Raw genomic sequence first — 14789 nt, 5'->3', positions numbered from 1 at the left:
TTTAATTTAGATTATTTATTACAAAGAAGAGATATCATGCATTTTTTTTTTACAGTTTAAAACAGTTGCCATAAGTCTCAATAACACCTGTAATATTCTTTGATTATAATAGCCATCCATTCATCCATTATTATCTGAACTAGCTATCTATGGGCAGGAGGTGGCGTACCCAAACTGGTTGCCGGCCAATCGCAGGGCACATCGAGACAAACAGCCACACTCACAATCACACCTTGGGGCAATTTAGAGGGTCCAATTAATTTTGCATGTTTTTGGGATGTGGGAGGAAACCGGAGTGCCTGGAGAAAACCCACGCAGGGACGGGGAGAACATGCAAACTCCACACAGGTGAGACGGGATCGAACCCGTGTCCTCAGAACCGTGAGGCCAATGCTTTACCAGCTGATCCGCCACTGTGCCGCACCTCACATTAACATCTATGGGCAATTTAGAGTCAGCAATTAATGCATGTTTTGGGGATGTGGGAGGAAACTGGAGTTCCCGGAGGAAACCCACGCAGGTACGGGGAGAGCATCCAAACTCCACACAGGCGGGACCACAAATTCAACTCCGGTCCTCAGAACTGTGAGGCAGACGCTCTAGCCAGTTGCTCCACCGAACCACCTTACAGTACCCCAATATTTAATAATTATATTACACAAAGAGACAGGGGGGAACGGTGGACCACCTGGTAAAGCGTTGGCCTCACACTTCTGAGGACACGGGTTTGATCCCAGCCTGGCCTGTGTGGCGTTTGCATATTCTCCCTGTGCCTGCGTGCGTTTTCTCCGGGCTCTCCGGTTTCTTCCCACACCCTAAAAACATGCAACATTAATTGGACACTCTAAATTGCCCATAGGTGTGATTGTGAGTGCAATTGATTGCTTGTCTCTTTGTGGCCTGCTATTGGCTGGCAACCAGAGCAGTGGGTACCCCGCCTCCTGCCCGTTGACAGCTGGGATAGGCTCACGCACTCCCCAAGGACCCTCGTGAGGATAAGTGGCAAAGAAAATGGATGCATGGATAAAGCAGTTTAATTCCAATAAGCTAGCATGCATTATTCCTGTTATGTAATGTGGGTTTGACGTGACTTATTAGAAAACATGATCGTGATTTCCAACTTTTATGGAGTCAAGGAAAATATTTTATTTTTGAAAACTCAACACAGCCAACAAACAAAAATGTGGATACATGAATTACTGTATGTACTTTCAGGCATCTAATAGAAGAGCATTCATTTTTTCTGTCTGTTACCAAGCTTCATTCGCAGAAATAGATGAACAAAAATACAGTCTTGATTGTATTTTTTTTTTTGCTCCATCTTGTAATCAGATCGGTGATGGATTATCAAATATATTTTTTTTAATCGCTGCTTGGTGATGGACCCCAAAAATCTTAATTCTGTAAAGCCAAATACATTTTTCTGTAATACAGTATTTGTGTAGCTGGCTATCGGAAGCAAATCTCGCGATATCTACTCCAAACACGAAACAATCAATTAAAGTCGCCTCCTTTTCATTCAGCACACCTGTGGTCAAATAAAGTCTTGTGCAAGATGTGTTTTGTAGCTGTTAATAATAACTCTAACAGGTGGACTGAAAAATGGCTGACTTCCGCAGCGGTGTCCCCCTCGGGAGAGGTGTTTGTTGACGGGGCAACTTTCTCCGCGAGTGACGCGTCTGCGGCGGAAAAGCACACCGAGGGAGACGGAGACATGACCCTGCTGAACTCTGCTGTGCCTCGCTCTGCCATTAGAGGCAAAATGTCACGGCGAGGGGGTTGAACGAACTTCTCGGCCGAAGACTTGAACCCCGACCGCGTGTTTTAGCGAGAACCGGGCATCGCTTTTGCATTTTCTTCCCCTCCCCTCCCCGCCTGCCCGCCCGGCGATGGGCTCTGTGACTTCCGCCCTGACAAGGACGCGCCACGGGCTGGTCAAAGTGGGCTCGGAGCCGCAGAGTCACGACCCGGAGAGGAGCCACTCCGCGCCCGAGTCTGCCAGGAAGAAGAGTCGCAAGCCGCCGCAGACCACCCGGCTCCTGCTCGCGGAGGTCCTGAGCCGACAGGACTCGGACGGAGCCAAGAGGTCAGCGGTGGTGCAACCGAACAAACCGAACGGTGAGTACCTGGAACCGTGCCCACCTGTTGCCCCCGATAAGTGTTCGCTCAAGATGAAAACACAACTATTTCTCACTTTAATATTTATATTTTTATCTTTAAGGAGTTAATTAATGACGTAATAACATTTACATTAAAAAAATATTTGAGATAAATTAGGGATGAATACATTTCAAATGTCTATTTTGGCTATGTATTTTTTGATTGAAAGTAAATAAACCAAATATTTAATGTATTTACCACATGTTAATTTTACCCTGAAAACTTTTTCAGAATAAACATACAGTATTCAGAAATTTATTTTTCTTGCTGGAAGTGCAGGTACTCCTTTCACAGAAATATTTCTATGCTAATGTTTACAAATAACAATCCTTTTAAAGTATTTCGTTTTTTTTGGGGGGGGGGGGGTTCTCTAAATGTATTAAATATGTTGGAATATAAGTTTTCAAAACGTGCAAAGAGCTGAGATATAAATATATCAGCTTGTCAATTTTTATGTTTTTTTTTTTTTTGTGGCACGGCTAAAATAAGGCGCAGTGACTCAACCAGGGAACAACACTTAAGCCTTCAACCAGTATAATAATAATAATAATCAATCAAAATAATTTATTTTGCATTAAAGCTTATTGCAACACAATTTTGTCCATATTACTGTTAGTTAAATGATTATTGTTATTTGGCATTGATTTATTATCAAACAAAACCAAATAACAGTAAACCCATATGACACAAGAGGAAGTCGGCGTTGTTGTCCTCCAACTTTTTTAAAATTAAGACCTGCTTCTGTACTGATATTGATGCGAAGGGTTAACGATATCCACTTCTACCGCTCTTCAGGTCTGCAAATAACGATTACTGTATTTGGATAAGTGATTAATCTGGGTGTATAGATATTTTCCTATGAGTGGTTTATGATTTAGTCACTGGTTCCTGGGTAACTTGCCAGAAAATAGGGAAAAAATAATCAGTTTTCACGGCATGGCTACAGAAATCTGAGAATATTTCCTGCTGAGATGCTGAAATCTGATGATTTCAACAATTAGATGTTAAGCATGTTTGTTTACAGACTAACCTTGTTTGTCAAATGTAGCGCTACCACTTGATTAGTGTCCATTGTGTTGTTTACCTCGTAAAAGTATGTATCCACATGTTTTTCTTCTTCTTTTGAGTAAGTGCAATTTAAAAGTGAAATCATCAATTGGTTCGGAAAGGCCGTGAAGGTGATTTTAAAAGGGTCAGCATTCTCTCTGTCAAAGCGGAAACGCTTCAGCATGAAGCACTTCCACGTTTTTGCTGTTTACTCATCAGCTGAAGGTCACGCAGAGGTTCACCTTCAAGTAAAAACATCACAATTACCGAGTGCCAAAACTGTTATCATGGAAACAGGAAAAGGACCCTCAGAGGAGACGAGCCCGAGAGCTCGGCTCCTTTTGCACTCCACTTGGCAAAGAAACCCCCCCCCCAAAACAAATCGAACAAAAAAAAAGCATTTGTCAAGACGGATCAGAATTTCCAGGGCCGCTCGGTTTCCCTCGCATACATCTGTTGTGTTATTTCTCGCGGCTGGTTGGCTGCATGTTTGCATCTGCAGATGAGAGCGAGTGGTCACTTCAGAGGTACGGTTTTGCATATTCTCCTTGAAAGTAGCCATTCAACAGATGAATACCGCGCTCTTTTGAAGGCCGACCTCAATGCATGCGGCATTTCTCCACTAGCCCTCACTGCGGAGCTGTCCTTGAGACCCAAATAAGCACGACCGCCTGTACTGGGCTCTGTTGTACACTCGCAAAGTTAAAGAAAGGAAATTGAGCTGGCGTACCAAGTTTGATATTCTTAGTAAACCAAAAACTGTTAGGTTTGGATAATCTCTCTCCAAAATCCTTGTAACTCCTGTTGTGTAGGATTTTGGAGCATGGTGCAGTATCATTCAGATGCTATGAAAAATATCTTTCTATAGCTCTAAAATGTATCCATCCATCCGTTCTCTGAGCCACTTATCCTCACAAGGGTCGCGAGAGTGCTTGGAGCCGATCCCAGCTGTCATCGGGCAGGACGTGAGGTACACCCTGAACTGGTTGCCTGTCAATCGCAGGGCACATGGAGACGGATGACAGTTGCACTAACAGTCACACCTGAGGTCAATTTAGAATCCATCCATCAATTTCCTGAGCTGCTCATCCTCACAAGGGTCGCGGGGGTGCTGGAGCCTATCCTAGCTATCATCAGCCAGGGCACATGGAGACGGGCAACAGTCGCACTCAGAATCACACCTAGGGGCAATTTAGAGTCTCCAATTAATGCAGGTTTTTGGGATGTGGGAGGAAACCGGAGTTCCTGGGGGAAAAACCCACTTACGCATGGGGAGAATGAGCAAACTCCATGCAGGTGGGGCTGGAATTTGAACCCTGGTCCTCAGAACTGTGAAGCCAATGCTCTAACCAGTTGTGCTTCTCTAAAATGTATTCTTTTGAAAATAACCACAACTAGAATGCATCGTATGTGCGAGCATCAGTCAGAACACCCGCTAAACATCGTATTTCTCAAAATTAAGTGCTTTTCATAATTCAAACGTCCTGTAGTCATCCAATTAAAACTCAGCCTTGTCTGGTCACGGCTTTTCTTTGTGACCGAAGAGCTCATGAAGTGTCTCTTCACGTCGTTTTAGATGCACTCGGGGCTGACCAAGCCAGTGTGAGAACACAATCATAAATGACTAAACACGAGGTTATTTCCTAATCAAATCAAAAATAAATCCCAATATGGTTAAACAGGTAAATGTCCGCTTTGAAGTAAAAATGGTCTGATTTAGCCAATCCATTCAACTCCTCCACAACCTCCTACGGTTTGGATGACTGCTAACTGTTTGCCGCCCATTCTTTCGATCGCTGCTGCCTCAAACGCCCTCAGGCCCAGGGGGGGAAGGCCTCTCCCTGGATGACTCCTCAAATACAGCCTCCTCAGTGGCGTTTCTATGACCATGTTGCAGCGTAGGTTCCCTCTGAGTTTTTCCTCTCCCTAGACCGGGTGATGCTCCTGTGTGTTGAGGTTGTCTCTTTCCTAACTCTGTGTCAGACATTCCCTGTGGTGTTTCAATTTCAGCGACCTACAACTGAACACAGTTCACTGGTTTAAGGACTGTTTGTATAAGACGAAAAACAAAATGATGAGACTTTTTTTTTTTTTTTTTCCAAGCTAGGTTCTCCTAGGTGCTAGGTTCAAGTGCTAATGGCCAACCTAGCACAATGCTTTGCATTTTAATCACTTAAGGCTTTTTTATACTCTCGCGTGTGTCGACCGTATTAATGCCACTGAGGCTATCCCACGCGTAGTTTGCCATCATACTCCAGCGCAACCCATATGCGCAGTTTTGAGAATGTGCTGCAGTTCTTCAAGTCAGCGGTGTTGCTAGAGCTGGTATTGGCAAGGACGCCACCGAGTGGAGTTTCCTCACGACGTTTTGGTCATTTCCGGTAGCCGTTTTTGTTTTATAAAGCAACAACAATGGTGACTGTAGAAGACTGCCTGCTTAAAGGAAAATTCCGGTGGTTGGGAGTAACAATGTATCCTATAAGTCATGTGATATGTGCTCTATCTTGATAATGTGATGTTAAATCCTCTCTCATTTCATAGTGTTTTGAGAAGATTTTTATCGACGATTACGAATTTTCAGGTGCGTCGCCATTTTCGCGAGTCACATGACCTACGTGCGCGGATGTTACGTGGGGTTCCAAACGCTCGATTACATGGGACTCCATTATGCCCGGCGCTGATTTCTCGGATTTATCCTCATCTGATGAAGAAATGGCAGTATCGGTTGATCTGGAAGACGGAGAAATACCTCCATACAGATTTGAACCAGGGCTCGGCGGGGAGCGAGCTCACGGCTCTGCCACTGTGCGGAGCTCGCTCGTCAGACTCTGCGTCATTCTGCGCGAACAACCATCTGAATATTCAAGATTTACAGTCACAGGTTCAAATCTGCATGGAAGAATTCCTTCGTCTTACCGATCAACCGATGCTGCTATTTCTTCATAACATGAGGATAAATCTGAGACATCAGCGCTGGGCATAAATGGTGTCCCATGTAATTGAGCATTTGAAACCACACGTAACACGTCACATCCACGCACGTAGGTCATGTGACTCGCGAAAATGGCGACGCACCTGAAAATTCGTAATTGTCAATTAAAAAATCTTTTCAAAACACGCATAAATGAGAGAGGATTTAACATCACATTATCAAGATAGAGTACATATTACATGACCTATTTGATACATTGTTACTCCAAACCACCAGAATTTTCCTCTAAACAAATGGACCTAAATGACCAGATGGTTTAATTATGCTGCAAAATGGATAAAGAAGGTGGCGGCGTAGGTGTACGTGGAGTTGGGAGAAACAGTGAGTACATCATCATAGTATGTGACTAAAATTGACCAAACACGAGAGATGAGGTCCACGGCTTTTTTTACGTCTGGCAAGCTAGGCAGAGGCGCTGCGCGGGCCAATGCGTAGGTCACGTGATGCAACACGCGCGTTGTCAAACGCATGACTGTGGGAGTATAAAGTGGGCTTTACTGAGGAGGAACCAGTTCAGATTCGCAAAAACCATCACGCCGTAGCTCCTGACCCCTTGGAGAAGCACACTGGTGCTTCCTTAGGTCTTAAGGAAACAAGCCCAGAAGTGACTAACCCGTTCGGCACCAAAACTGGTTGAGCACAGGAGTCAATTTGGTTGGTGTAAGACTAATTTTATGAAATTGTTCTTGTGTGAAATCTTAATTTTTATAAAATAGTGTGTGTCGTCTGCAAGCTGAACATTTAAAAAAAAAAAAATGCTGTTTTTAACAAGCTCATTGCAATACTTCATTATTTTGGCAGAAAAGCACTCTTTAATTTGGGGACTGCTTGTATTTTTTTTACCATTTATGTTCATTATGAGAAATCCTTTTGGAAGGTTTCTCCATGCTCAAATACTTAATTTTTGCAAATGTGTGTTTTCTGGTGGAAATGCACATTTTTATTACAGTGTCCAAAATTGATGGTCAAAACTCAGTCAGTATACCAGTTTCACTAATCACCATAAAATCATGACAGCAGAATGCACAAAATAATTTCAGTGACATTTGCACAAATTTAATCATGACTTCTGCCATTTTGGTTCGGGCAGTAATTTTGGGTAAAATTCTGGGCTTACACTTTGACAAGCACCTACGAGGGAACTTTCCCAAATGAGCTCCACATCTGAAACAGGTATTCTAGAGAGATGGACGATGCCAATTAAAAAGCATTTTTGCCTTCACCACCTATAATGTGGGCGGAGCAAGGCGTCAGTGTTCATTATTCTGAGGACCCAACATGGAAATTCGGCGCGGAGATATGGTCTCATTGCGGTATTTTTAATTAAGTGTTGTCCGTATGGACCCGAGGGAATTATTAGCTGCTGCCAAGTGTGGCAGGCTGTTGTTATCCAAATAAACAATAAATTTGAGAACTGATTAAAGATGGTGTCAGTTCTGAAGCTTGAAATCTTTGATAGTCTCAAAGGGTAGCTTTTGAGCTGTGTTCCCACTTGGTCATGTTAGTTTCAGTTGAAGCAAACTCTCGCACGCTTGACATTTCCCATGAATGTGTTCCGAAAGGGATTCTTGAGAATGGCACGCGTGGTGAAGGTGCCAAAAGATATGATTAACGGGGAAAAACTAAGGTCCTTGGAGGGGAAAGTACATTTTTATGAACATTTCATTTGTGGTGAATGCCTTCTCAAGCTTGCAGTTTGTCATTCTTTCAAGAAAAATGCGTACATTATCAAAACAGTTGTTAATATTGTGCAAGCAGGAGACTCCCATTACATGTCTCAGCTTCATACATTTATTTTGCTTCCTGAATAAATTATGTTGGGCCATAGCTGGGAAATTACTTTTTTGATTCAATATTGTATTTAGTCTGAAAGGACTTTTAAAGATTGATGTGGTCAAGCTTTAGTTGACAGCGTTACATTTCTTGAGGAAATGTAATTCATCAGTGTCACTTTTTTTTTTTTTGTGAAATTAAAGGGTTTTACCTTTTCATTGGATTGTGTACAGCACAATTCTTATGAAACGATCTGATTATGATTCCAACTGATGTATTACAGTCACTTTGAGTAGTGTACCACTCTGACTGAATTTAAATAGTGTACAGTATTGAATGTTGTCTGACAAAGTTGTAAAGCACTACAGGACCAATCCGATGAGCCCAAGTGGAGACGCTGCTTCCGGAATGGTCTCTGTGGGATAAAAAGCTGCGCAGGGAACACAACAAAACCAAGGAGGAGGCCCCCTCTAGTGCAGCCACAGCATAGCAGCCGCGTCGTCGCTTCGGGGGTTTATAGAAGCCACAATTAGAGCTTCAGGGTCCGATATTAAGCCTTTTTGAGTTGTTATTTTGAATCCTTTTTTGCTGCGGCATTGTTTCAGTATCTCCATTGACTTAATGAATGCAGCTATATTATCAAAGTCCAAATTTTGGTGTTGTGACAATACTTATGGCGTTTTCTCAGCCATTGGTGTTTTTTTTTTTTTTTTTTTTTTTAGCAGAATAATTCACTGTTTAAACTTACTGTTGCACTATTGTCAGCAAGCTTCATTTTCTGAAAAAAAGTTACTTCTAAAACTAATTTAAATTTGTTCTATATTAAATATTCATTGTCTACATTGATTTTATTTATTATAGAATGGACTTTTTTTTTTTGCAGAGCATTTTACCCATACATGTGTGAAATATTAGAATTTTCTTTTATTTAAAGCGGTTGAAACCTCAATGGGGGACTGCATCTGCTCATTAGCCACACAGTTTTGGCGTCATCCAAACGTGACGAATTATCTTGCATCTGGAGTCCCCTGGGAAGGAAATGCATGGTGGTGTGCTGGTCTCACATCTCTTATCCAAATGTTCTGATTTGTAGGTTCTGTGGAAGCAGCACCGTCGACCATCTGTGTCTTTTCTAAAAGGCGTCAGTCGTCCTTTTCATTTGTTTGGCCGTGTTTCCGTTAAGATGTTGCTGCAGCTTTTGTCACAGGTGTCTGTTTGTCAGATAGTTCCCTCAGGTTCCCAACATTACCTTTTTAAAAGGTACCTTTAATGAGCATTTAGCAGGGGAGAAGGAAGGTGCTTGGTCTCTTGGTGTCTTAATTACAAGACTGTGTCACTGTGGTGACAGCAGTGTGGGGACTGAAAAGGCTTGTTTCCTTCCACTGTCTAGCAGAAGCCTCTAATGAGCTTGTTTTTGCCGTTTGATAGTGTTATTATCATATTGTAAAGTGATTGTGCCCAAACTGAAAGTCGATTTCCGGATGAGCTCACGTTTGTACTTCGGACCAAAATAATAATTTGGAGAAAACAACATAAATAGACATACCACTGACTTAATTAGTGTTTTAATACAGACTGAAGCTAAACTGTATTGCTTCTTCCTCATGTAATTAACTGCTCGCTGTGCACTGTCAAGTGCCAGCCAAGCAATATAAAACATAATAAAGCATCAAGACTAAACCACCATGAACAGCTTTAATAAACAAGCTATTGCACATGGGCAAACACTGTTACGCAGAGGAAACTGCAGTAGCATGTACAAGGTACATGCAAAACCACAAGACAATAAATATCACTATGTATACCAAATGTACTTTTACACCTTTTTTCCAATCTTTATTGAGCCAAGACAACAGTTTAGTTAGGAAAATGTTCTGGCACACTTATAAATGAAATAATGCACTCCTCTAAATTTCCTCACAAATCGGCCTGTTCTTTATTCTACACGCACTGAAAATAATCTTTTTATACATGTGCCCAAATATTAGTGCATTTTTTGGGAATGAACATTTTAACAATTTTGTTCGAACAAGTTTTGTGTTGTGCTTTTAAACTTACAGCCGCTAACAAAAAGAACAATATTTTGGCCGCATCGTTAACTATGCCACAGGGTTCACCGTGCCTAGAAAATACGGTACAAATGTCAATTTCAAGTCCATGCTCTTAAACGCAGTTATTAGGGAAATGGACGTCTGGGTAAAATAAAGCTGTTTTTTAGGATTGACATGATGTCACTTAATGTGTTGTTTGCCCTGATCTCACTGGTTTCAAAGCTAAAGCGAGCAGATGTACACAAGTTCCAGCAATTTTATTAAAGGCTGAACGACTTGTGTCACAGTTGCGTTATTCTGGTCATTGCCATTTTCACGGAGGGAAGTAACAACACTGTATCTAATGTGAAAAACTCACAGACTAATGAGCACTATTTGCCATATTAACCCCTTGTCACCGTCCTGGCGTAATGCATCTGTCATGTCGGAAAGGTCCCGCTGTTGCCTAGCGACAGCGATGTTGCCCCTCCGTAATGACCTTTGGGGAAAAAAAATAAAAAATCTTGACAAGGACTGGGCAGATATGTGGCGACTGGCGACACCTCTCTGAGCAAGTTTTGCACGTCACGTGTCTGTAAAAAATGGACCCAGACATTGGAGGAAAAAAAAAAAAAAAAACGCAGTAGGTACAATTTTGTCAGAAGGCGTCATGCCTTTATGCTGCATTAGCAATATTGCGATCAAACGAACAATTATTTACGTAAGAATCCTGAACTCCTGTTTCATTGCTACCATGATACTGTATGAATGGTTTGACGACCATGCGAATGTAGCTCAGATTTAAAATGCAATTAAAAAAAATTTGGATTTTCGCTGTTTCAAAAGGGAAAAAAAAGTAGGGGGAACCTCTCACGTGATATTTGCCGAAGAACTTACTTATTGGCTGTTTTGTGCTGGAGCCAAAGCCATGTCTAATGCAGAAAAATATTGCTTTGGCTTCCTCTTGGTGCAAAGGAACTATGTTGACGTCAGGGCAGAAACTTCATTTCGTCAAGTCCTACCTTTGCCTAATAGGGAAAAAAAAAGTGCTGTGACGTTATGCAATTGGGTGGGCAGCAACTCCAAACTCATATTATATATATATATTGAAGCAATTAAAGAGACGAGGTAGTTTATTGTTCTCGACAGAATATAGTGGACCATTGTTCTTATCATCAAACAAGCTTTCCATAAAACAATTATGCTATATTTGTTTCATCCTCCTTATTCTGCCATAATGTATTATTTTGCATGTTCTTCCATTAGTTCATATTCAACTGCTTGCTTTATTTTTTTCGTCTTTAGCAGTACTGTATAAAAGACAAGCTTGCAGTGACGCAGTTCAAATTTAATACACATCACACAGTTGACTAACGCACGATGAAAACAAAAGACAGAGGCGCACTCTCTGAGTTGAGTGCATTATGCAATGTCCTTTGCAACTCCTAAAATGCATTGTATAATACCAAGTGCATTCAATGGGAAGATGTTTTTCAATAAAATGCCACCCTATACTATTGTACTGTGGAAAAACATACAGTAATAACATACTATAATTAGACAATGCGATTTAAGCAGTTTATGCGCCATTATTAAATCACTGTGGGTGCTTTTTGACGTGTGATTTGGGTACTGGGGTGGCTGTATAATAGTCATGCAGAAAAACAACGAAGAGTTTCATTCACAACTCTACTTGAGTCAGTAATATGCAGTATTTGTCGCTTTTCACAGAGGATAAAAACATATACGCATGTGAGTATTTTTCTTCGTTTCTATTTTTTGTGTGTACATATGGTGATGCACTGTTTCTTTTCAAATATTTGTTGTTAAAGCTTTACAACACAACCTGACAAACTACTGTTCACTATGTATACTATCTTGTGCGTGTATCTAAAATTTGTGCTCCCATATCAAAGCAAAAAAAAAAAATCCAGAATTTAGTCTAGATAACACTGTAATTCCTTTGATAAAAGTATTGAAACACCTCGACCGTGACATTTTATTCCAAGAGCAGAAAAACTGGAATTAACTCCACGTGTTTAGCAATTTTCCTGGAGATGTAATGGCTTTGTAGTATTGCACGGTGGGATTGGGACAAAATGAGGATGTTCAAAAATGACCACGCCGGGTCTGTGTTGCAGGCTGGTGGTTTTCCGAGCCCTTAGCAGCACCGACGGCCAAAAAGCCAAGAAGAACAAGGGGAGGTCGTAATGCTTCTGTTGGAAATGGGGCATCTTATTCTGGCTCGCAGCTATGATAATAATAATAATAGATGTCTTTATTGTGATGGATCTCCATATCCACAGACACCGCTGCAACAATAAAATGTATGCATCATCTGGTACCTACGGTTGTTTTATAGCTTCTGATTACGTCGGACTCCTCCCAAATTATTCGATATTTGGTGATCACTCACGTTACACTCATTTTCCTAAAGTTTGATTTTTATCTACTAACTTCCTGACAAAGGTAGAGCTACTGTACAAAAGTTCCTTTTCACGCAAAGAGCGTGCAAAACTGCTGAAACAGAACACCTAGCATTTTATAGGGATTCCTTGGTTTGGAAAGGATTTCCCCCGTTGACAAAGGCCAACAAATATTCGTCTGAAAACCCTCTGAGTAAAACAGATTTTCAGATCAAAAAAAATTATTGCAATTGTGAATTTGCAACAGTGTTAGTGACAAGCAATGTGACGAGATTTGTCCAAAAGCTGTCTGGTTGGAACGGCCACTCCGACCTGAGTACAACCCCGAAAAAATTTTCTATACGCGAATGACTTGCTCCGCAGATTTTTTTTTTTTGTGCTTTTTTTTTTGCCTACAGAAAATCTGGTCAAAAACTACCTTCAAATTAGAGTAACATCCCAAAAGTTAATTACTTTGTAACATATCACCACACCCTCTCATTTCGTCATTTTAGTCTTCTGGATTATTGTGAGCAACACCTTCTCCATTTAGCAGAATAATGATAATAATTAGTTTCTTATTTTGACTCCACCCTCTTCAGCTCACCCGGCAGACTGTTTGCATGCCAGGTGGTTGAATGCTGGTCAGCAGCAAATGGGCTCAGCGGTTGCCTCTTGTGAACAAAGCTTCAACGAACTGAGATAATTACCTGCTACCTTTCTTAATAGGGGTCTATTTATTGAAGACGTTTATCCTAAATGGATGACACACCTGGTACCCGCAGTATCCATTAGAGGGAACACTTAGTGATACAATTCCTCAGTTAAAGGGAATGAATTGAAATATCTTGGTTTAGGCTTGCACTACATTATTATATAGCGAGCCCCAAAAAAGGGAAATCCTGAGTATGAAGTGACATTTAAGAAGTGTTTGAATATTGTGCTATGAGGATCTGAGACGAAGGGGAAAGTGCCGACAGAGCGCTCGCTGACACATGATCAGATGGGGATATGAAATAGGGAGGGAAAAAAAATAATATCTGGAAGTAAATGTCAGATGGTGTTAATATGGGGAGCTTTAAAATCTTTGGTTTGTGTGCGCGCACACGAGCGTGTACATGTGCTCATTACGGGCTTCGTCTTTCTGTACCTGGATAAATAAGCATCTGCAAAGTGCAAGGGCAGCGGGACCGATTTAATGACTCATTGGTACTCAAAGCACATCACTCCTGTGGTGTTTTCCCGTGATATTTTTGTCACATCTCGATAGAATGAAATGAAATTTTTCGCCAGCAAGTCCAGAATAGGAGTTTGTCACACCAACTCTGAGCCTCCGATGCTGTAAATTTTTCCCAAGTAGGAGGAGTCATGTACTGTTAAAGATATCTCGCAATGTCCTACCCTCCCAACCGCCCACTGTACACCTACCATACCTCTTATGATGGAGAGAGCGAGAGAGCACGAGAGAAAGAGATTGTCAAAAGCCATAAGTTGAAATGAGCTTGTTGAGGTGTGAGGAAATGAGAGAGAGGGAGAAGATAAAGTCGGGCTGGTGGCGGCAACGGCTCGGAAGGTCTGCGTCTGAAAAGGTAGCGAGTGTGACAGTACTCCGCCGGCGCTGAGCACCAACTTCAGTGCAAGGACTATTTTTATTTTTTTTTTCTCCCCCCCCTCCCACAAGGACAGCTACTGAACTGCACAAAAAGACTCAACAACTGAAAGAGTAGATCAAAGGCACCGACCGGGGTGCCGGAGCCATGGAGGCGAACTGCAAGAAGCACCGCTTCCGAAAGGGTCGCAGCGCCACTTTCAGCATCGACGGCTTTAACATCACCATAGGTAAGACTTTCCGTGCACGTCACGTTCGAGTCTCAGCTCGGCGCGTTAGTCCAGTCAGCTGAAGTTGACGCTTGCCGCCGCACTGCGAGCCCTCCATGGAAACAAGCGAGCTTCCAAACTGCCGCTGACGTCACCTGGGATTCATGCTATTGTCCTGACAACCCGAGTGTGGATGAACTGATGCGCTTGTGTGGGGTTAACAGGTGGAAACTTAAAAATAAATAAATAAATAAAAAGATGTACTTAAATCTGGCATTTGTTCAAGGAGAGGGTGTTTTATAGTTTGGTCACACGTTGCACTTTTACTGGTGGTAACCAAATCCTGAGACAATGAACTTGCTGTGAAATCTTCCAAGTAAACTTGCTCAGGTTTGGGTGGAAAAAAAAAAATACAAAATTTGAGGTGTGTTCTCAAAGATATCCAATACATACATCAAACTCAAGCGACTCAAACTACCCTTCAATGTGGGCTAGATGGTCAACCTCCACAAAGAGATCCTGTGGCATTTCCTTCGTTCCGTGCTTGTGAAGAGGCAACTCTTA

At 41.8% G+C, this 14789-nt stretch overlaps 1 protein-coding gene across 8 annotated transcripts in view; it reads left to right on the top strand.

The window, feature by feature from the left end:
* Nucleotides 1–1514: 1514 nt before the first annotated feature.
* pde1cb (phosphodiesterase 1C, calmodulin-dependent b) overlaps nt 1515–14789 on the top strand; it is an 87261-nt gene continuing 73986 nt past the window's right edge. For all 8 annotated transcript variants that reach the window (XR_009797768.1, XM_061839582.1, XM_061839581.1 and 5 more), the window contains exon 1: nt 1515–2118. Coding sequence is in view for 7 of the 8 variants with exons in the window: in XM_061839582.1 (XP_061695566.1) it covers nt 1890–2118 (229 nt within the window). In the remaining variant the exon portion in view is untranslated. The remainder of the gene's footprint in view (nt 2119–14789) is intronic.

The sequence above is a fragment of the Syngnathoides biaculeatus genome, chromosome 13, assembly GCF_019802595.1.
Source record: "Syngnathoides biaculeatus isolate LvHL_M chromosome 13, ASM1980259v1, whole genome shotgun sequence".
NCBI classification, from domain to species: domain Eukaryota; kingdom Metazoa; phylum Chordata; class Actinopteri; order Syngnathiformes; family Syngnathidae; genus Syngnathoides; species Syngnathoides biaculeatus.
This window is presented reverse-complemented; position numbering and strand designations above follow the sequence as displayed.